The following is a 22665-nucleotide window of genomic DNA, read 5'->3' as shown; positions in this document are numbered from 1 at the left end:
AAAATCGGAAAATGGATCATTTGTCTAGATATTTTTAAAACATGGTTTAAATGGACGAGTAAAAATTATTATGGATGAAATGGACACCAAAAAAATAGTAAGGATGAAATTGGATTCATCTTGACTTAAACTTAAAAAATAGCAAGAATGAAACTGGATGCATCCTGATGTAAATTAAAAATAAGAAAAAGTATTTGAAAATGGATATGATGAAACTGTTAAATCATCGCTATTTTTACATTTTTGTCCATTTAAATAGTATCAAAATCTAAATGTCTTTTTCATCCAGGAATTATTGTGGTCTTTTTAACTAATTTTGTGTTTAAAAATCTCAATGAAAAATGTAGCAAATTTGAGTTTATCAATGCTGCACGCCTTCACCAAAATCACCAAAATCACCGAAATCACAATTTGATTGGATAACTTGGCCACCTTATGGCGGAGCCACATGTAGAGGAGGGTGTGCAAATGCGCACCCTCAGATGTAAGTTTCCAAGCCTAATTAGAACTAATTTATTCCATTTTTAGTCATTTTAACCATTTTGCATCCCATAAAATATGTGTTGATTGGCAACTTGCCCACCCATTTCTCGAATCCTGGCTCCGCCATTTGTGATTTGTTTTTTTGTGGAATTCTGAAATGGCAAAAATGTATAAAGGGGTAGATTTGTTGGTCAAAAATTGGGAAAGATACCATAGATTCGATGATTGTAATGTACACCTGAAAAATTCTGTTAGGTTCCGGCATGCGAGAAAATTATAGTTCATTGCCGGTTTCTGGTACCGGCAAGGAAATGTTTGATAAAGCCATACCGGAATTAAAAGATTAAAAATTTCATGTTCCTGTATAGAAATTGGAAGGTACCGGCATAGTCGTTTTTCTACAAGCTATGCCGGTTTTATGATTTTTTCCCAAATTTTCATAGTCGACAGAACCCGACACTGTAATATTGGTTGCTTCTATGCCGGCAGTCTACTAGTTTTGAGTATAAATCCATTTCGATTGTTCTTTTATTTCATTCCTAAGAAGTCTATTACATTGGATTTGATACTTTAAATTAAAACATGCTAAAAAACATAGAATGGATTACATTTGGTTAAAGATTAACTATTTCCATCCCTTTTCAACAATTGCGGAACCTTTGAGCGTTTCCCGAATCTGTTGGAAGATATCGTCCGGGATGGGTTACATTTCCATCCGGGATGGGTTACAATATGATAGCCACAATTTCCATCTCCATCGACATCATCCGTATATACAATATACTCGCGAATAACCTCAGGAAGTTGGTCTATGTAAGACTGTATCTTGGTATGATAACTTCTAATTGTCCTACCTGTTCTGGGATCCTTATACATCTTCATATTACCCTTTTCTAACTTGATTATATCCAAACCATCCTCTGCAATCTCTACACTTGCATTGTCTTCGATATGTGATGGGAGTCCGTACTTCCTTGGCCTACCCTTGCGCCTTGGAACTAAAACTACATCAACTTTCATATAACTTGGGTTTGTCACCAACTTTGCCTCGTCACCTTGTTGTTCTATGTCACTTGATGATGATACCTTTGGAGGCCTACCCCTTTTCCTTGGAACCTCCGCTAGATCGACTATGGGTATGGCTTCGGAATGCTCACCTTGTTGTTCTTTGTCACTTGATGTTGATACCTTTGGTGGCCTACCCCTTTTCCTTGGAACCTCCGCTAGATCGACTATGGGTATGGCTTCGGAATGCTCACCTTGTTGTTCTTTGTAACCTGATGTTGATACCTTTGGTGGCCTACCCCTTTTTCTTGGAACCTCCGCTAGATTGACTATGGGTATGACTTCAGAATGCTCACCTTGTTGTTCTTTGTAACCTGATGTTGATACCTTTGGCGGCCTACCCCTCTTCATGGAACCTCCGATGAGTTGGCTTTTGGTGTAGATACGGAATCCTTCGTTTGTTGTTGACTTGATAACGGTTCCTTCCTCGGCCTACCTCTTTTGTCTGGAACCTGCGCTTCCACGAACCTTTGTTCCGAAATCTCACTTGCGGTTTGATCTCGTTTCTTACTTGCTGCGCGTTCTCTTCATGTTGAGTCATTCCTTTCAATTTTACCCTCTGTTTTCTCCTTGACGTTTTAGTTTGGGGTCTACCTATTGGATCTCCCTTTCCTGGCTCTTCGCCTTGTGTGATCCATGGACGAGTAATTAGCCTTAGTTGGCTCAACAAGACTTGCCGGCTTACCGAGGTGCCACGTGTGTAAGCTTCGTAGAATTCCTTTGCTTCGTTCGTATCCCATGGAGATTGACCGGGATCTCCCGAAGGGGGAGGGTCGAAACATAGTTGCTTCCAAAACGGATCAATAACCTCAATAGGTATCACTTCTTCATACTTCACAAGCATATGACGACACGGAAGCCCCAATGAGGACATGTCGGGACAAATACACACATCACCTGGTTTTCCGTAATTTTTCTCATATTCCATTTGTCTCATCATATGTTTTATTTCCCAATGAGAGACGTTGAATTCTATTCCTTGGAGCAACTTATGATAACGAAGAAATCGAGTCATCCTTTCCATTGAGATTTTCTCAAAAGCCACCTTGATCCTATTGATATCATCCTTAAAGTATTTGTCCATTGCCTCGGTGACCGTAACCACATTTCCTTGACCGGAATGGATGATATTTTTAAATCTCCCATGAGCGGACTCCTATGCACTAGTTGCTTCAGTCTTGAAGTGTCTATACCGGTTTGTCCATGCACGCACAAATTTTTCCTTGAACTTATCCAACCATTGAGTCCGACAATACCAGACGGCAATCGGATAAACTTCGTTCCAATCGGCAATAAACTTCTCCAATCTCTTTTCGTACATAACCTCGGTAAGAGACCAATAAACTTTCTCCCAATATCTTAGAAATTCCAACCACTTTTTATGATTTTCAGTATGTTCTTTGTCCACTCGCTCCTTTATCTTGCCTCTCACATCTTCTTCTTCTTCGGGGGATAGTTTGTTCTTTCGAACATCTTCCTCTAGTTGAACAATCATTCTCTTCTTAATATCCGCCTTAGCGAGTTCAAACAAGGCATGGCAAGTTTTTATGATATTTTGACGTATATGATATGTACATAGGAAATTTTGTGCGTCCGGGAAGACGTCGGATATTGCTTTCATTAATGCATCATCTTGATCGGTTACGATCACCCTCAAAGTTGATTTTCCCGAAAGAATAATTTCAATTGTCGTAATGCCCAATGATAATTATAGTCCCTCTCGTTTTCCATTAAACACCAATCCAATGTGAATGTTACCTTGTCCGAGGTTTGCCCCACGATGTTGAACAACGGCATATTGTATTTGTTTGTCTTGTAGGTACAATCCATCATAAGAATACAACAACATGTATTTGCCAATTGTGAAAGCAAAGGATGCGAAATGAATATTTGAAGGGGCTTCTCGTCCGGCCCTATTTTAATGATACGCGTGTAGTTGTAATCCCAAGCCATCTTCTCAAATTCTTGCATAACGGACCTCTCTTCCCATTTCACCCTTCTAATAGTTGCTTGTGCGCTATAAATTGTATGTAGAGAAGACACGTTGGACTCATCCTTTTCCTTGAAGCCTCTAAGAATTTGTCTCGGTTTGATAAGTGCTTTGGTCAATCTCTTTACATCCTCGAACTCATGAGGTTTCAGCTTCACAACTAGGGAGTGACCAACAAAATCTTTCGGATCCCGGTGGTTATGACAGCCACACAAAACCTCACAATCCCAATTGTTCATGTCATTTAAGCGGAAAACAAGCTTAAACGGGCAATCATTCTTCCTTGTACGAGTCTTGTATACCCTATTAGTCTTCTTTGGATATACATAATCCTTTCTCTTGTGGCTATTCTTCTCCTTGTATTTCCCACTTCTCTCGCAAGCCATCTCAAAACGCCTCTTTGAACGTTCGGTATTCCTCACCAACACACACATGTTCTTAAGAGCCGTCTCTTTAGCCCAAGCGATTGCTTCATTTCGATCTATTATTCCCTACATAAGATCAATTTCACATTCATTAGAAGGTTCATTACTAGCAATCCATTAGTAAAGTATTTTTTGGTCACATACCTGAGGTATTTTATAGTATTCCGACATATCCCGATAAAGCGGTTTTGCATTTGTTGGATCAATATTTGTCACCACCTAAAGATCGAACGAAAATTAGTTCCAAACGAAATTAAAACACTATACCGGAAACAAGTACCGGCATGCTCGACCAATGTTCCGGCATTGTCGAACTTAACCAAAACTGAAGACCAAATTTGAAACATATTCCGGCATACATTATTCATTAGACAGCAACGCCGGAAAACAAGGTGCCGGCACTGTCGTAATTTATTGTCTCAAGCCGGTATACGCTACCGGCATTCCAATTAATTGATATGTAATGCCGGTATTTAGCTATGGAAAACATTCATTCCTGTATATTTTTTTGTAGGTGCCGGCATTGTAAATTTGAAACTCAACAACGCCGGTACCACTGCCGGCATTCTCGAAATTGATGGTACCACGCCGGTAACTGGTTCCGGCGTTGATGGTTATTAATTTTCCATGTCGGTTTTTGGGTTTACATGGAAATGTTTCCTGTATGTTTTTCATGCAGTTCCGGCATGGTAACCTATCAATGAACCCATGCCGGTTTAATATTCTGTAGTATATTCCTTGGTAGGTAAAAAAGTTAATTGTGTACCGGCATAGTTTTTTGGTAGAATACTATGCCGGATCAATATTCAAATTGGGGGATATCGCTTTACCGGCATGGTCATAGTATGAATACCATGCCGGTAACGCGTCTGCGGGCATGGTATTCATACTACGACCATGCCGGCACCGAGGTTTTACAGTTGAAAAAATGGCGGGTTTAAAGAAAAAAATCGATTTTTCAACCTCCTAGCAGCTTTACCTTTGTATTGGGGATGCTTGCATGTTGTGCAAGTTTACTTTCTTGTGTAGCTTCTTCGAAAAACTCTCCATACTCGTCAAAATCATCATTCAAGGGTGTTGGCTTAACAAAGAGTTGCAATTGAGAGTTGTTGTCGTTAGCTCCTTGTTGTAGTAGAGATAAAGATTCAGCAGCTGCAATTCTCTCCTCACAATCATCTGCTATTTTCACAAAAAAATTTCCACTCAAAAATATTTTTCCCTCCTTCTACTCTCACCTCACTCACCCAAATTCAAATAAAACACACACTAATCATTTATAAAAAATCTTAAGATTTTACTAATTATTATTAATCACTAATCCTGATTAGTGAGGGGTAGATTAGGTAATACGTAAAATACTTAGATAAGGGGTGATCCCGAATTGATATCTAAAACCAATTTCTGTCCTTTTCTTATATTCCCAATTTCTTTTTTTATCCTCCAATTAATGGTTCTTTATAAATGCATGCATGCATGATCAATTAAAAGAAAAATAAAAAAACTGCACAGCCTCGCCTATCGATAAAATTAACTCATTTTCTCAATTTTTAAGGTGATCGGTGCGGATGAAATTTGAACTCAAAGTCATCAGCAGTCCAGATAAATTAAAAACTTCTTTTAAGATTTTGCAACAGCACCATGAACATTATACAAGGCAACGCTCAAGTGTTAAGATGGACAAGTTGGAGCCTACAAATGTAGCTGTCGAGAACACACAAAGAGCACGATAGACCATTATTGATGATTACGCAGAACTTTACAAAAAAGTATTGGCGGGGAAGTTCAAATCAATCCCATAATGTTGGTAGAATAGAACTGCGTGGGTCATATCTCCACCGTCTAAAACTTTATTCAGCCAGGCAAGGACCCACCGTTTACTGACATTTCAACATCAATCAAACATCTCAACATGCCATTCGGCTCGGTTTGATGAGGAGGAGGATTTCCTGCTGATCTTCTTGAGATCGCAATAGTTTTTGGTCATTAGTGGTTACAGAGTGTAAGGTTAAAAAGAGAATTAAAATCAATTAATTTTTAATGTACCAAAAGAGAACAAGCAAACACAGCTCATTGATCTCTTTTGGCTCGTACTTTGTACTATTTTTCCTTTAAAAAAAGAATGTAATTTGAATTACCAAATATCAAAAAGAATAGTTTCCCGGTGTATGCCTCCGCGGGGACCTTAAAGATTTACACAGGGTTTATGACGGTTAACTATTAACTCTATTATTTTTATAAATCTGATTCAATCAAAGATTCAAAATTCAGAGATACATGATAACAGTAAAAATAAAAAATAAAGGCAAAAGTGAAAGCTAGGGGCGGTAAAGAAGCAATACCACGTGGTAGTGACTCAACATTGAAGCTTAGTCGGATGTCTAGCAGTAGCTTAGTTGGACTCTAGTCGTGTACGGCACCCTAGAATCTTGCTGGTAAAAATATCAGCATCAGCCATCAGGTACGGTTGTTTCCTTGTCTTGTCAAGGATTCCACTTGCCTATGAGTCGGTCACGAGTTAGGGTTAGGGTTAACAAACCACCGGTCCAAAATTTACTTTGTCACCTGAATTTTACATCATGTCAAACTATGTAATCGGAGTTTATTTGATCCAGTTGCAACATAACAAATCCATTATTGTAAGTTCATCACTTGGTCTAAACTTATACGTGCTTAAACATGTTTTTCTTGAAATAACATTGCCATTATTTTTTAAAAAGTTTGACTGAAGAGAAAAATGATGAACAAGAGAAATATAGAATGTCATAATCACAAAGTGGGTAAAATTAATTTACTGAGGTGGTAAAATCAAAAAAGAATTGATGAAAGAGGCAAGAATCTTGAGCTGGCCCTGCAGGGAAACCCATGTTCTTTAGACGCAATTATGTAATGCTGGTTGATGGGGTCGGACGTGTTGTCTCGTCAGATTTTTGTTTGAGCATTTTAGAGAGTGGCAGTATAAATAGTCGCATCTCCTGTCTTCATTTCTTCATTCATCAAGTATTTTCTCAGTGATCACCTTCTTCGATCTCGATCTCAGTTATCTTTTCTAAGATCTTCTTCTTCAGTTAATTCATCTTCTTCCATCCATGGCTTCTGTCCAGGTGAAATATCTTTATGTCTCTCTTTCTCTTCCTCATTGTAGTTTATGTTTTTCTACACTGTTATTTATTTAAGTTACTGTTAGAGTTTTACTTAACAAAAAAAATACTGCTAGAGTTTTAGTCCAGACGAACTTTGATTTAGATCGCGAGTTCAATCCAGAACTTCACCATCTCCACTTGCGATCTTTTTTTTTTAGTTCATGGTGTAAAAAACCACAAAACAGAAAAGTTGGTAATTAAGTAGGCGATCGGATGTAGGATTTAGACCGTAGGTAGGTTGATATATTGAGGTTTTGAGACTTGATATTTTTATCTCCATCCAAACATGCTAAAAGACTGTTACGTTCTTAATCGGAAAGTACATCTAGAAAGCCTGGCTACTTGTGATGGGTTTTATAAGATCGAGATTAGAGATTAGTATTGAATATTAAACATGGGTTTCTGGTAATCGAAAATATTGGAAACTTTGATTTGCTAAAACTAGCACTTAGATCTCATGTGCTTACTATTCCCTCTGCATCACATCATCATCGGTATGATATCGTGGCCGAATTCACAACTATCTTAAAACCACGGTAAGATTCTATAGAAACTCTAGAGATTCAAAATAAAGATCACTTTCGCAGATGTGATACATATCATTGTTAAGCATATGCAAATAAACTTTTGACCTTGGAAACACTTTCGTTGACCAACCTTGACTCTTTTTTACTAACAGTAATTTTCTAACGATACTTTTTGACTGGCCACACTTGTTCGAATGCATCAGTGTATGTGCATGTGACTGATCGTATGGTATGTTAACATGTGCACAGGTCGAAACTGCTCCAGTAGAGGTGGTGAACACCCATGTAACCGAAGCACCAGTAGTGGTTGAAGAACCATCAGTTGCAGTTACTCATGAAGAAGTTATTTCAAAACCATCAGAAGAAGAAACAACTTTACAAACTGAAGCTTCTCCAGTCGACGTCGAAAAGGTTGCAGAGGAAGTTGTAGCTGTTCCTTCCCATGTTGAATCAACAGAGACAAATGATGAACCAATCATCACTAGTACTACTGCGGAGCGCGAAGTTGAAGTAGAAGAACCAAAATCAGCAGCACCACAGGAAGAAGTAGAGAAGGAAAACATTGAACCTTCTGCAACTGAAGAAGTTACAGTTGTAGAAAAACTAGAAGCAGAATCAGTCGCTGCTGACACCGAAGTCCTAATAGAAAGACAACTAGATACCGCGGAGGAAGTAGTAGAAGAGCAAGTAACCCCAGCTGCTGAAGAAGTTGTAGCTGCTACAACCACTGACGCTGTTTCAATAGAAGATCCCGTTGTTGAAGCAGAAGCCACCGTAACTTCAGACGCCGCTGATGCTGCAATAGCAGAAGAGCCAATTGTTGCTGCTTCCACTCCCGCAGCTGTTGAAGATGAAGTTGTAGTAGAAGAGCCGGTTGCCACTCCCACTCCTGCAGTTGTTGAAGAAGAAATCGTCGCTTCTGACACAACTGATGCAGTTGTAGTAGAAGAGCCACCAGTTATCGTAGCAGCCACCACTCGAGATGTTGATCAAGAAGAAATCACAACTCCTTCCACCAGCACTGATGCAGCAGTAGTAGAAGAAACTGTTGATGTTGCAGCTTCCACTCCAGAAGTTGTCGAAGAAGAGACTGCAAAATCAGTTACCGATGATGCAGTAGTAGTAGAAGAGCCAATTGTTGTAGCTGCAACTACCCGAGATGTTGATCAAGAGGACGTCGCAGTTGTTGCTGCGACTACTGATGCAGTAGTAGTAGAAGAGCCAGTTATTGCCGTAACTCCAGGTCCGGAGGCTGTTGAAGAGGAGATTGTACCTTCTCCCGTCGTTGACGAAGTAGTAGTAGAAGAGCCAACTGTAGTTGTTGCAACTTCTCGAGAAGCTGATCAAGAAGAATCTGTAGTTTCTTTCGATGATGCAGTAGTAGTAGACGAGCCAGTTGCTGTTGTTTCTGCTCCCGCACATATTGAAGAAGAAACCATAACTTCTGCTGCCGTTGAAGAACCTAAAGTAACCCAAGAAGAAGAGAAGGTTGAGGAGAAGAAGGTCGAAGAAGAGCCAGCTGTAGTTGCTGCTGCTTCTACAGATGCAGTTGTAGAAGACGAGCCAGTTGTTGTTGTTTCTGCACCCGCACACATGGAGGAAGATATTAAAACTTCTGTTGCCGTTGAAGAACCAAAAGTAGCCCAAGAAGAAGAGAAAGTTGAGGAGAAGAAGGTTGAAGAAGAGAAAGCCATTGCTATATGATCAACATGTTTTCTGCAGAGTATGAGGATGGTGTTTGAGATTTGGTCATTATTATTGGGGTCATTATTTTTAGTATTAAGAATGATCCGGTAAGGGTTTGAGGATGCAACAAGAGATGCAGTTTTATCTATATTTCTTTCTTTTGAATTTAATTCATAATCGACGTTATTGTTATCTCTAGTATTTGATTAATTATTTGATATTGAAATATGTGGTGTCATTTGATGATATAAATAACCTCCCATTTTTAAGGGCCACTCAAAAGGGTTTAGGGGCCAATAATAAAACAAAAAAGGTCACCCAAAGGGAAAATGTAGTCAGCCCTTATCTCGCGTAATTCGTAATGGCAAAATTACCCTTAATACTCGGAGGATATGATAACATTTTTATCCTCCGATTTCATTCGGAAGCCAAAATATTACCCAAACTTCCGATTGTAGTCGGTGCAGTATTAGAATGATTTCTGTTTCATTTTTTCCATTTCTTTTTCATTTTTGAGTTGTTAGAGTTATAGAGAAGAAGGTGAAGGAAAAAAGGGAAAACCCATTTTATCACTACAAAAATGGATGGATATGAAGAAGAAGAAGGTGAGAATCATGGCGAAGACGATTTGGGGTATATGTTGAGTGATCCAAACTTTTGTGGAGAGGAAAACCTAAACGACCCTTTCATGGAAGAAAATGGAGAATCGCCTGATATTGAAGCTAACAATGCATGTAAAACACAGGTATTGTGTTAAGAAACTCAAATACTCGATTTGCATGCGTTTGTGTGCTTTTGTAAACAAGAAAAACCGGTTATTGCATGCATTGAATGCCATGAACTACCCAGATTCGGTAGATAATTTCTCGAATAAACTTACGAATATAACACACAGATTACCAAATATGTATATTCGGTAGTTCCAAGATAGTAGTTTACTGCCGAATATGAGAAAAAACCCCAAACTGGTTTTCCAAAAAAATCTACATTCGGTAGTTATGTAGAGTTATTTACCCCCGAATTGCCCCAAAAACGAATTCCTCAAAAAATTTCAAAACTCAGTATTCTTATCCTTTACAATCGGTGATAGTTTAACATTATTTGACTGCCGAATATAACAGTGACCTCAAAATAAAATTTCCGAAAACTTGAAAATCGGATGTTTATCGATTAAAGTTATCTCCCGGTTATTTATATTCGGCTGTTTTACTATATATTTTAGCTTCCGATTATATCATTTTTTGCACTCAGTAAACTGTGTACATTCATTTGCATAAATCGGGTGTTTTAGATAACCGATAGGATTCCGAATATAGTATATTCGGCAGTTTGACTTATTTAATAACCTCCGATTATTGTATAATAATTTGTTGCTTTCATATGCAGGCCGTTGAAGAGTTTGTTAATGATTTCTATTTGAGGCCCGATACTTCCTATACTATGCAAACGATTTAGTATACTCATTACTACTTTTTTTTTTCAAAATTTATATGTTAAATGGTTATGCTTATTAGATTTGGTTTGTTTTATGCACGTTTAGACATTTGGAAGTAAGAAGGAGGCAAAGGAATGGCTTATGAACAAGGCAAAAGATAACATGTGCGTGGTAGTTCAAAATAATCATGTTAGTGACACTCAATTTGAAATGATTTGGAGACGTTGAGGTCCATTTATAACGGTGATAATTTTCCAAGGGTTATTGTAACGGATAACGATCAAGCCTTAATGCATGCAATAGCGGTAGTGTTTCCGGAAGACGAAAACTTGCAATGTACGTGGCACATTCAATGCAATCTCAAAACCAATTGCCATCATCATTTCCAAGCTAAAAGACCAAGGAAGGGTACCAAGAGGTCAAAGGAAGAGGATGAGCGCATTAGTAAATTAACCGTGGAAGAACGTAAGGAAGAGGATAGGTTATTTGAAGAAAAGTGGAAGGAGGATGGAATTATTTGGAAAATGTTCATGAAAGCATGGTACAAAGTTTGGTCGATGACCGAGGAAATTTACGAATGTAACTTGAAGAAATTTGAGGATGAATACGGCACGGACTACCCAAAACCGGTTGAGTATTGTAAAAAACAATGGTTAATGATTGGTGTTTTTTTGGGGGTTGTAGTAATGAGGTTCAAACTCTCGGACTTGTGAAGGATAATTTTTTTAGAAAATAAATATATATACAAATATTGACAAATTGGTAGAGAGTTACTGGGACTAAGGACTTGGCCAATTCTCATGCATATGGTACATTTTATTTATCCTTAACAATTATCGCTCAAAACATAAAATGTAAGGACTCTTATTTTGCCAATATAGATTCTCAGAATATTAGTTATAAATCGTAAGCATGGGACATCAAACATTTAAGCAAGCATGCCGCATCAAATAAAATGATAACTAATTAATCAAAATCATTTTTCAATTTTAAATCAATGCAAAAGTCATAAAAAGAATAAATTAAATTTACCAGAATGACGAAAATCGCCTCCTCCGTTGTCCCAATGTTGGCTTTAGCTCATCATGGTGAAATACCTCTCAAAATATTTTATTAAGCTCAATTGGTGTTTACAATAAAGAGAAGAAGACAAAATGGTGTGAAACTGTAATCTGCGACGCACAAAAGGCGTCCAGAATAAACGATAAAATCTAACTGCTGTTGTCGCTATGGTTCTAAGACCCACACCTATGACCCACGAGCCACTGTCGTTGTCACTGTTGAAGAACGACGGTTTGTGAGAGTCTGTTCTTCGTGTTCTTCATCTTCATCAGCAACATAAAACAGCAGCAGGAAGCTTGTTGTTCATGGTGATTTCTTGCTCCTCAGTTCTCCTCAAGCCCCCAAACTCTCGATAACCTTTCTCTGACCTCCAAGGACTCTATTTAAACCCGAAGCATGCATCGAATCTCCTCCATAACTCCACAAATCCTCGGCAGTTAAAGAAAATATTTTCGGATATTTTCTTTACTGTTTTAGCTTTTCACGCGTTTTCTCTGGTCCAACACGCTCCAATTCGACTTATTCACGCCTAAACACTCGTCCAACGCCAGCAGAACTCCCCCATGCACACAAGAACTTCAATTTTGCTCGTGTTACAGTCCACGTGCTCTGTTTTGGGTGTGTGAATCATACCGAAAATTCCATCCAAATTTGATCGATCATGTCACCCATACTATGTTCCTTAACCTATATCACATCTCTATACCAAATTTCAGCCATTGAATCGACCCATAACCCCTTCATTTTGACGATCGAAATTCTGCCAGAACTGTTTAGAAATTTCCCGCCAAAATCGTTTCAAATGGGGAAGAAACTGGTAGCCCCCTATCCAGAGTAGGGGTGCGAATAACAGCTGCCTTGGGGGTGCCCCTTAGTAATTAGGTTACCCCTTATCCAAAAGCGAGAGTCCAAATAACACTTGTCCTCCTGATGCCAAAATCAACTTTTCGAGCCGAATTTTCCAAAAATGTTTATTTCCTAAAAATACATAAAAACACAATATTAGTACAAAAATAGAGTTCCAATAATACGGACATTAAGGACAAATTAGACACAAAAATGTGTCTATCAATACCCCCAAACTTATTATTTGCTAGTCCTCGAGCAAATTTATTTTAGAAAGGAAAATCATTTGAACCCCTAGGTGGCCCTAGTGGCGGAGTGTTGTCTCCGGAGGGTTTACCAGAGGTGTACCCACAAAACCTTTACTCCAGACCCTAGCTATCTACGCAGAACCTTGGAAGGCACTAAAGAATCTCCTTGGTTGGCATACTTATTGACTACAAGAGGAAGTACCCTGGTGCGAAATTCCAATTGATGTACACGAGTTTGCACTCAAGCATACTAAAATTCATATATAAGTGACAGAGCTCTACTCAGATAGTTGCACTATGGACATCATATTCGGAGTCAAACTAATCACATGGAAAGATTAAGAGATGGATATAGAAAAACATAGATGGTTTTGATGATTACTAAGTGAACGGCGTTTCCCATATCTGTCTGAAGGCCTCCGCCAAAATGAACCTATCCTAATGGATTGAGATACTAGTCTGACTAATATCAACACACTGGCATATACAAGGGAACCAGTAGTCGATAACCTAACTCTAGGTCAACATAACTGGCATATAAAAGGGTACGAATGGTCGACTTTATTGAATTTATTCCTTTTGGTCAAATGGTCTGGTCTCAATATTTTTTTTTTTTTATTTTTTTTTCAACTTTTTGGTAACTACCTTTTTTTTTTAGAAACTGGTATCCCCCTATCCAGAGTAGGGGTGCGAATAAAAGCTGCCTTGGGGGTGACCTGGGGGTGTCCCTTAGTAATTAGGTTACCCCTTATCCAAAAGCGAGAGTCCGAATAACACTCGTCCTCCTGGTGCCAAAATCAACTTTTCGAGCCGAATTTTCCAAAAATGTTTATTTCCTAAAAATACATAAAAACACAATATTAGTACAAAAATAGAGTTCCAACAATACGGACATTGAGGACAAATTAGACACAAAAATGTGTCTATCAAATACCCCCAAACTTATTATTTGCTAGTCCTCGAGCAAATTTATTCTAGAAAAGAAAATCATTTGAACCCCTAGGTGGCCCTAGTGGCGGAGTGTTGTCTCCGGAGGGTTTACCAGAGGTGTACCCACAAAACCTTTACTCCAGACCCTATCTATCTACGCAGAACCTTGGAAGGCACTAAAGAATCTCCTTGGTTGGCATACTTATTGACTACAAGAGGAAGTACCCTGGTGCGAAATTCCAATTGATGTACACGAGTTTGCACTCAAGCATACTAAAATTCATATATAAGTGACAGAGCTCTACTCAGATAGTTGCACTATGGACATCATATTCGGAGTCAAACTAATCACATGGAAAGATTAAGAGATGATTATAGAAAAACATAGATGGTTTTGATGTTTACTAAGTGAACGGCGTTTCCCATATCTGTCTGAAGGCCTCCGCCAAAATGAACCTATCCTAATGGATTGAGATACTAGTCTGACTAATATCAACACACTGGCATATACAAGGGAACCAGTAGTCAATAACCTAACTCTAAGTCAACACAACTGGCATATACAAGGGTACCAGTGGTCGACTTTATTGAATTTATTCCTTTTGGTCAAATGGTCTGGTCTCAATATGTTTATTTATTTTATTTTTTTCAACTTTTTGGTAACTACCTTTTTTTAGAAACTGGTATCCCCCTATCCAGAGTAGGGGTGCGAATAAAAGCTGCCTTGGGGGTGACCTGGGGGTGCCCCTTAGTAATTAGGTTACCCCTTATCCAAAAGCGAGAGTCCGAATAACACTTGTCCTCCGGGTGCCAAAATCAATTTTTCGAGCCGAATTTTCCAAAAATGTGTATTTCCTAAAAATACATAAAAACACAATATTAGTACAAAAATAGAGTTCCAACAATACGGACATTGAGGACAAACACAAAAATGTGTCTATCAAATACCCCCAAACTTATTATTTGCTAGTCCTCGAACAAATTTATTCTAGAAAGGAAAATCATTTGAACCCCTAGGTGTCCCTAGTGGCGGAGTGTTGTCTCCGGAGGGTTTACCAGAGGTGTACCCACAAAACCTTTACTCCAGACCCTAGATATCTACGCAGAACCTTGGAAGACACTAAAGAATCTCCTTGGTTGGCATACTTATTGACTACAAGAGGAAGTACCCTGGTGCGAAATTCCAATTGATGTACACGAGTTTGCACTCAAGCATACTAAAATTCATATATAAGTGACAAAGCTCTACTCAGATAGTTGCACTATGGACATCATATTCGGAGTCAAACTAATCACATGGAAAGATTAAGATATGGATATAGAAAAACATAGATGGTTTTGATGTTTACTAAGTGAACGGCGTTTCCCATATCTGTCTGAAGGCCTCCGCCAAAATGAACCTATCCTAATGGATTGAGATACTAGTCTGACTAATATCAACACACTGGCATATACAAGGGAACCAGTAGTCGATAACCTAACTCTAGGTCAACACAACTGGCATATACAAGGGTACCAGTGGTCGACTTTATTGAATTTATTCCTTTTGGTCAAATGGTCTGGTCTCAATATTTTTTTTTTTTTTTTTTTTCAACTTTTTAGTAACTACCTTTTTTTTTTTTTTCGTGGTATCTCAATCACTCTAATTCACCCTAGCATTGGTAACAACTTGAATCGTGGGCCCCACCTAATCACTTAGAGTACATAGTTTAAAAAAAAAAAAATAGAAGTGAAAAGGACTCAACGAGATATGGTGCAACTATCATGTTATTTCTAACACCTGAGCTCTGTGCTTTTATGAATAGACTCTTTAGATGTTTCCATCTATTCAGATTGGTTCCTCCTCAACTCCTACAACCAAAATGCTTCCATCCACTTAGATTGGTTAGTTCCATCCTAAATACGCATAAATTTCTAGGCTCTGAGTTTATTTATTGCAACTAAAAAGTTTCTCCCATACCCCCAAACTTAAATCTAACATTGTCCTCAATGTTCTAAAGATGAAACTAAAAGCATGAACAAGGAGAAACTGTTACCATTTGAAGCAAAAAGAGTTAAGGAAGGATATTACCGTGTTGCATGAGATTGGGTTACCTCCCAAGAAGTACTAAGTTTAAATTCTTCAGCCAGACGTAGGAAAGGTTTAGTCAACTCGAACCGTATAACAGTAGCTGGAATAACTGTGGGTCTTTAAAACCAAAAAGAGCTGACAAAAGGAAACTGCAGTGAACCAACGAAATGAACAACACTAGCATGCCCTTACCTAGTTTCCTGATAACTATTGCTAATTGTGGTTCAGGTTCAGGATCTATGAAAGGGTCTAAATAGAATATTTTCATTGGCTGCGTTTCTTCATAGGTTGGATCCAAATTATTAGGTCTTAGAGTCTGGAAAAACTCAAATATGATCTTAGAAGCGCACAATAATAACCTAAATAACTGAGGATCCTCTAAGTCAATAAGATTTGACTTACATAATTGACCAAAATGAGAGTAGTGGTCATTCTTAAGCAAATGTGTCGATTCTAATTTCCTAAAGCATTTATGTTTAGTCTCACAACTTAATATTCGACACATTTGGAATATAAACGTTCCCACAGTTGGAAGAAAACTATTTGGTGGGAAAACAAAGTCAATCTGGGGATCATAGCCTGGGCAAACCACATCAACCAGAGGATGGGTTTCTAACGACTGAACTCCTTCATGGACTCGGGAAAACGAGTATGAAGGTAATCTTGTAAAATGGTCGAGGCACAAATATCAAGTCCTAAGTGTGGGGACTTTCTGAGAGTTAAAGGTAAGGCACTGGGGAAGTGATAATCACCCCCAAACTTAGAGTTTTCAGTGTCTCTAGATAGACCTCTAATTATTTCTTGAATTTCCGTATCTTCAGAGTCCTTAAAGTATTCAAGAGATTCTTCTAAGTTATTATCAGGTAGTGCATCTTTACTCATCTCTACGGGTCTATCTTCTTCTTCCAAGACTATTGTTTCTAAGTCGCGAGACTCTAAAACAGTATTTTCGAAATGAAACCGTTCCTCTAAACCACTATCGGCTTCGTAATCAAAAGGAAAATCTACATCGTCTAAAACGGTGGTATCCCTAATCAAATCCTCGTCCTTTTGAATAGGTGAATAATCATAAAAATTATTTGGATTTGAATTAGAAATAATATAATCACTATACAACTCAATTGGATTACTAGACTCCTGATCATTATGCCTACATATTTCAGATTCTTCATCAATACTATCCTCATCACAGTCCTCATTATAATAACATGAAAAAGGTTGAACCTCATCAAAACAAGTAGTGTTACCAATTCTAACCTCGTCATCTTGATTATGTGAATAATTATCTTCATTCTCAAGGGTATTATTGGATACACTATATTGGAAATTCAAGTAATTTCGAGCAATTCTTTCGTTCGTCTCAGCTATCCGCTTGAGGTGGTCTTCTAAAGAAGGTTCACTCATTATTTTAGTTCTTTCGGCTATAATTATACTATTCATCTCAGCTAACTTACGCGTTGACTCAGCTAACTTCCTGAGGGACTCTTCTAAAGAAGGAATAGGAACAGAGGGATCATAAAAAGGACTAATTTTCAATAGTTTGATTGTATCCTATAGAGACGAAGAACTCGCATTATAATGTTCTTTCTCGTAAGACTGATGCATGTGTGGATAGTAATTGGGCTCACCAGACTATGACCCATATCCTTCCAAAGGATGGCGTTCCCAACCACTATTCCCAACATGGTCATAAAAAGGATGATGTCCATATTCAAATTCAGGTCGATACTCATTGTATTGGCTTCTATCATACCAGTTCGACATTCTTAATTGCAAGGGAATTCTACACAATCACAAACAAGGCTGACTCGACCAAATCAAACCTATAAAATCTAGCAAACAAAAAGCATGATGGCTCCACTTAGATTGTTTCTAGACTAGCTTCTATCTTTCGAAAGGGAATTCATTGCAATTTGAGTAAACCCCTCTGGAATCAATCCTAGCTAATGTAAGTTGAATCGAGGCGAGGGAAGCTTATTATAGCTTTGATACCCAAGGCCTCACCGCATTAGAAGGCGGCGCAGTCACGCATTCAACTCACAGAAACCATCATGAACTTTGAAGTGTGCTTAAAGAGCAGCCAATATTTTTCGAACGAGTTTCCTATTAACCTCGTTACCCTATCGGTCTCGTTCTATTCCAAATTTCAAAGCTTGGGTTCGCGTTAGGTTTCTTTTTCCTAAGGCGGGCAAGAAGGGAGCGGTGATGAAATCCGAACCCTTATCTTGTATTGGCCTTTACTAGGAATTTAAAAACAGTCCAAATTCGTCCTCAATCAATGAATCACCTTAAGGAATACAGTAAACCCGCTGACAGGAGATTCGCGAGTGTTTCGATGGACTTACCTCCCGTACCAGACGGGGGATGAACCGTTGAAGTCGACTCGGGCCACGACTCCTATGTCATGTACGAACCCGAGGGGCCGAGACGATATAGTAATCGTCGTCCTTCCCTGCACACAGTTTATATAAATTTTTTTGTTTTTTAATAATACCCTTCCGTAGGGTTAAAAAAATTAAAGTCCAAATGTCCAGTCCAATTAAAAAGTCCAAAAATTACAAAAATTATGAAAAATAAAGCCTATTTACAAATTCTAAAAGTCCAATTGGTGTTTTTTCGGGGGTTGTATTAATGAGGTTCAAACTCTCGGAATTGTGAAGGATAATTTTTTTAGAAAATAAATATATATACAAATATTGACAAATTGGTAGAGAGTTACTGGGCCTAAGGACTTGGCCAATTCTCATGCATATGGTACATTTTATTTATCCTTAACAATTATCGCTCAAAACATAAAATGTAAGGACTCTTATTTTGCCAATATAGATTCTCAGAATATTAGTTATAAATCGTAAGCATGGGACATCAAACATTTAAGCAAGCATGCCACATCAAATAAAGTGATAACTAATTAATCAAAATCATTTTTCAATTTTAAATCAATGCAAAAGTCATAAAAAGAATAAATTAAATTTACCAGAATGACGAAAATCGCCTCCTCCGTTGTCCCAATGTTGGGTTTAGCTCATCATGGTGAAATACCTCTCAAAATATTTTATTAAGCTCAATTGGTGTTTACAATAAAGAGAAGAAGACAAAATGGTGTGAAACTGTAATCTACGACGCACAAAAGGCGTACAGAATAAACGATAAAATCTAACTGATGTTGTCGCTATGGTTCTAAGACCCACACCTACGACCCACGAACCACTGTCGTTGTCATTGTTGAAGAACGACGGTTTGTGAGAGTATGTTCTTCGTGTTCTTCATCTTCATCAGCAGCATAAAACAGCAGCAGGAAGCTTGTTGTTCATGGTGATTTCTTGCTCCTCAGTTCTCCTCAAGCCCCCAAACTCTCGACAACCTTTCTCTGACCTCCAAGGACTATATTTAAACCCGAAGAATGCATCGAATCTCCTCCATAACTCCACAAATCCTCGGCAGTGAAAGAAAATATTTTCGGATATTTTCTTTCTTTTTTTAGCTTTTCACGCGTTTTCTCTGGTCCAGCACGCTCCAATTCGACTTATTCACGCCTAAACACTCTTACAACGCCTGCAGAACTCCCCCATGCACACAAGAACTTCAATTTTGCTCGTGTTACAGTCCACGTGCTATGTTTTGGGTGTGTGAATCATACCGAAAATTCCAGCCAAATTTGATTGATCATGTCACCCATACTATGTTCCTTAACCTATATCACATCTCTATACCAAATTTTAGCCATTGAATCGACCCATAATCCCTTCATTTTGACGATCGAAATTCTGCCAGAACTGTTTAGAAATTTCCCGCCAAAATCGTTTCAAATGGGGAAGAAACTGGTAGCCCCCTATCCAGAGTAGGTGTGCGAATAGCAGCTGCCTTGGGGGTGACTTGGGGGTGTCCCTTAGTAATTAGGTTACCCCTTATCCAAAAGCGAGAGTCCGAATAACACTTGTCCTCCGGGTGCCAAAATCAACTTTTCGAGCCGAATTTTCCAAAAATGTTTATTTCCTAAAAATACATAAAAACACAATATTAGTACAAAAATAGAGTTCCAACAATACGGACATTGAGGACAAATTAGACACAAAAATGTGTCTATCAGTTAACGATTAAGGAGAGGTTTGTGTTTTCATGGACATATGAATATCGTAATTTCAAGAACGAGGCGACAAGCATTAGGGAGGGGTCACATGGTCGACTAAATAAAATACTAATTGGTAGTCAAAATGGAGTTGTGTCGATCCAAGAAGCAATCCATGAATTCACCAATCGTGATCTCGTAAAGATTAGGAAATGTATGCAATTTAGTGTACACCAATTCCCGATGGAACATATTAAGGAAAAATTGCTTCTAAGAGGAGTTGTTCATAAAGTTTCAAGATGGGCAATAAATCGCATGATGAAACAATTGAAGTTATATAAAACTTATGATGACGAGAATACGGTTTGTGTTTGCAAGGATATAATAGGTATTGGACTCCTGTGTCGTCATAAGTTGGGTAGGTATGTTGAAGTGATTGACATCAATGATATTCATCCATTTTGGAAGCAATTAAATTTCACTCTGAACACCCCGGTAGTTGATGGTCCGTCTTTCTTGGAGTCGGAATTGTATGCACGAATAGCCGAGCGTTACGCTACATCAAACGGCACCAAAAAGCAAATATTGATGCATAATTTGGAGGAAGCCCTTCACCCTTGTTTAAGGGAGGTTGATGAACCTATTAAGCAAAAGAACACCGGTAGGCCGAACACCGAAGTGTCGAGGACCATCCAAAGAAAAGAGTTGAAGGAGTATTTTTCTAATAAAAGAATATTGTCTAGGCACGAGCGTTCGGAAGCCGAATTTGAAGATGAGCTGGAACCTAAGAAAAGAGGTCGTCCAAGAAATGATCAAAGTGGACCAACCACCCGACAAGATGTCACCCAATGCCAATATTTAAGAAATAAGATGGCGGTACAACTAGTGAAGGACAAGGGTTTTTATATGGAGATGATGAGGAGAGGAGATAGATACGACAAAGAACAAGAGTTCAAAGACTTAGTTGCGCGTGTGAAGTGACGAAAGGGATTGAAGACAATCAGATCCAAGTATTGGATGACAATACCTAAATTTGGATATCTCCTAGCGGACGTTTTGAATTGCGTGGTACATTTCTTTGTTCCTCCTATGTATGACTTAGCATGACGTTTGCACCCACAAGAACGGCTTGCGACGAGTCGGTTAAAGATAGAAGAATCGTAATGGCATTTGTGAATGAAATGCATTTTATCGGTTTAAGAGTAAAGAAAGATTGTCCGTTACCTCCGTTGAGTAAGTGGCACGATTACTTCCCGATGAACCATTGCAAGGATTGGGTGAAACAATATGAGTCCAACATGGTTGATTGGGATCGCTTTATGGACAACAACTTTCCCGCTGAGTTACTCGAATTGATCCCCTCGGATGATGACGATGTTTGATCGTTTTTTTTTCGAACATGTAATTTGTACAAGTTTTTTGGAAACTTTTTTGTGAAGATATATGATTTAATCGGTCGCAAAAAATACAATGTTGTCTCCCGAATGCAGGAATCGGGCTCTTTGATACACGTTTTGATTTCGAATATTATAATCGGTTGGTAATGATACACGTTTTGATTCTGAATATTATAATCGATAGAACTCTTAAATATCTATCTACCGATTTGGTGGGTATTTCGAGGCACGGCTATAATCTTTTTTGAAACTATGTAATCGGAACAACAGTATTATAACACTTCAATCCGATTAATCATATTCGGGAATTCCATATTTTATCAAACCGCCGATTAATATTAAAAATTTGAATTTACAACACTCAAACATCACATGTTATTATTTTTTCCCAGTCCGAGATGCAACAATCAACGCGGCTTCGAAATGTAGAAACGACTCTCCTCTCCATTTGGAATAAGCATCTGGTGCCGCAAACCTGTCGTCTCTGTGCCTAGCAAGAATACGGTTGTACTCGGTGCACAATTTTATAACATGGTGCACCCTTGAAGAAACATGGGATGGTTCATAATTGTGGCGTGGCTTCTTGTACTTACCAACAAAAGGACCCAATGAAACGTTAATCCAAAATATACGATCGTCCTACTGTTCTTTGGGTAGATCTTTCACAATGTAATAATATTTTATCCATTCGGTCTCTTCCTCAACTTGTTTTAATCTTTCTCTTTGATGGAATTGTTCTTGACCTCGCTTCTTAGCCTTGATTTCCTCTTCCTCCTCCTTTGTTGCCACTAACGATGGTTTAATTTTTTTGGGTTGTTTGTTCCTTTTTTGTATTTCTTCTTCCATTGCTGCAATTGATGTAGTTGTTCGCTTGCATCTTCGAAGTATGTTGTCGGTTGATGATGGACTTGCCATTGAAAAGGTTTTTCATTCTGATTTTTTACTCAATAATAACTAAGAAGGGTTACCCTCCTTATATAGATTAGATTTCCAACGGCTCTAATTTTTGAAAATATGGCCGTTGAGGTTTCTGAAAATATGGCCGTTGAGGTTTCGTATCATTGATGCACTACAATAGGTTGCTAACGATACACGTATTTCCTCCGAAAAGGACATTCGGTATCGAACTTAAATTTTTATCTACCGATTAGGTTGGTATTTCTAAACACGATTATATTATCCGGAGGCTAATTTTTTTTTGTAAAGTCCCGAATGTACGATGGCCCAAAAATCAGAATTTGGGAAAAACTGATACTTTTCAAATTTTGAACTTGCAATAATCGGAAGTCAA

The 22665-nt window shown here is 38.3% G+C and overlaps 1 protein-coding gene across 1 annotated transcript; it reads left to right on the top strand.

The window, feature by feature from the left end:
- The first annotated feature begins 6884 nt into the window (after positions 1-6884).
- Positions 6885-9545, top strand: LOC113314305 (probable serine/threonine-protein kinase kinX). The gene is made up of 2 exons (XM_026563101.1): positions 6885-7064; positions 7880-9545. Exons 1-2 carry the CDS (start codon positions 7050-7052, stop codon positions 9332-9334), a joined length of 1470 nt encoding a protein of 489 aa, XP_026418886.1. The 5' UTR covers positions 6885-7049; the 3' UTR covers positions 9335-9545.
- The last annotated feature ends 13120 nt before the right edge of the window (positions 9546-22665 follow it).

Source organism: Papaver somniferum, chromosome 1, assembly GCF_003573695.1.
Source record: "Papaver somniferum cultivar HN1 chromosome 1, ASM357369v1, whole genome shotgun sequence".
NCBI lineage: Eukaryota > Viridiplantae > Streptophyta > Magnoliopsida > Ranunculales > Papaveraceae > Papaver > Papaver somniferum.
This window is presented reverse-complemented; position numbering and strand designations above follow the sequence as displayed.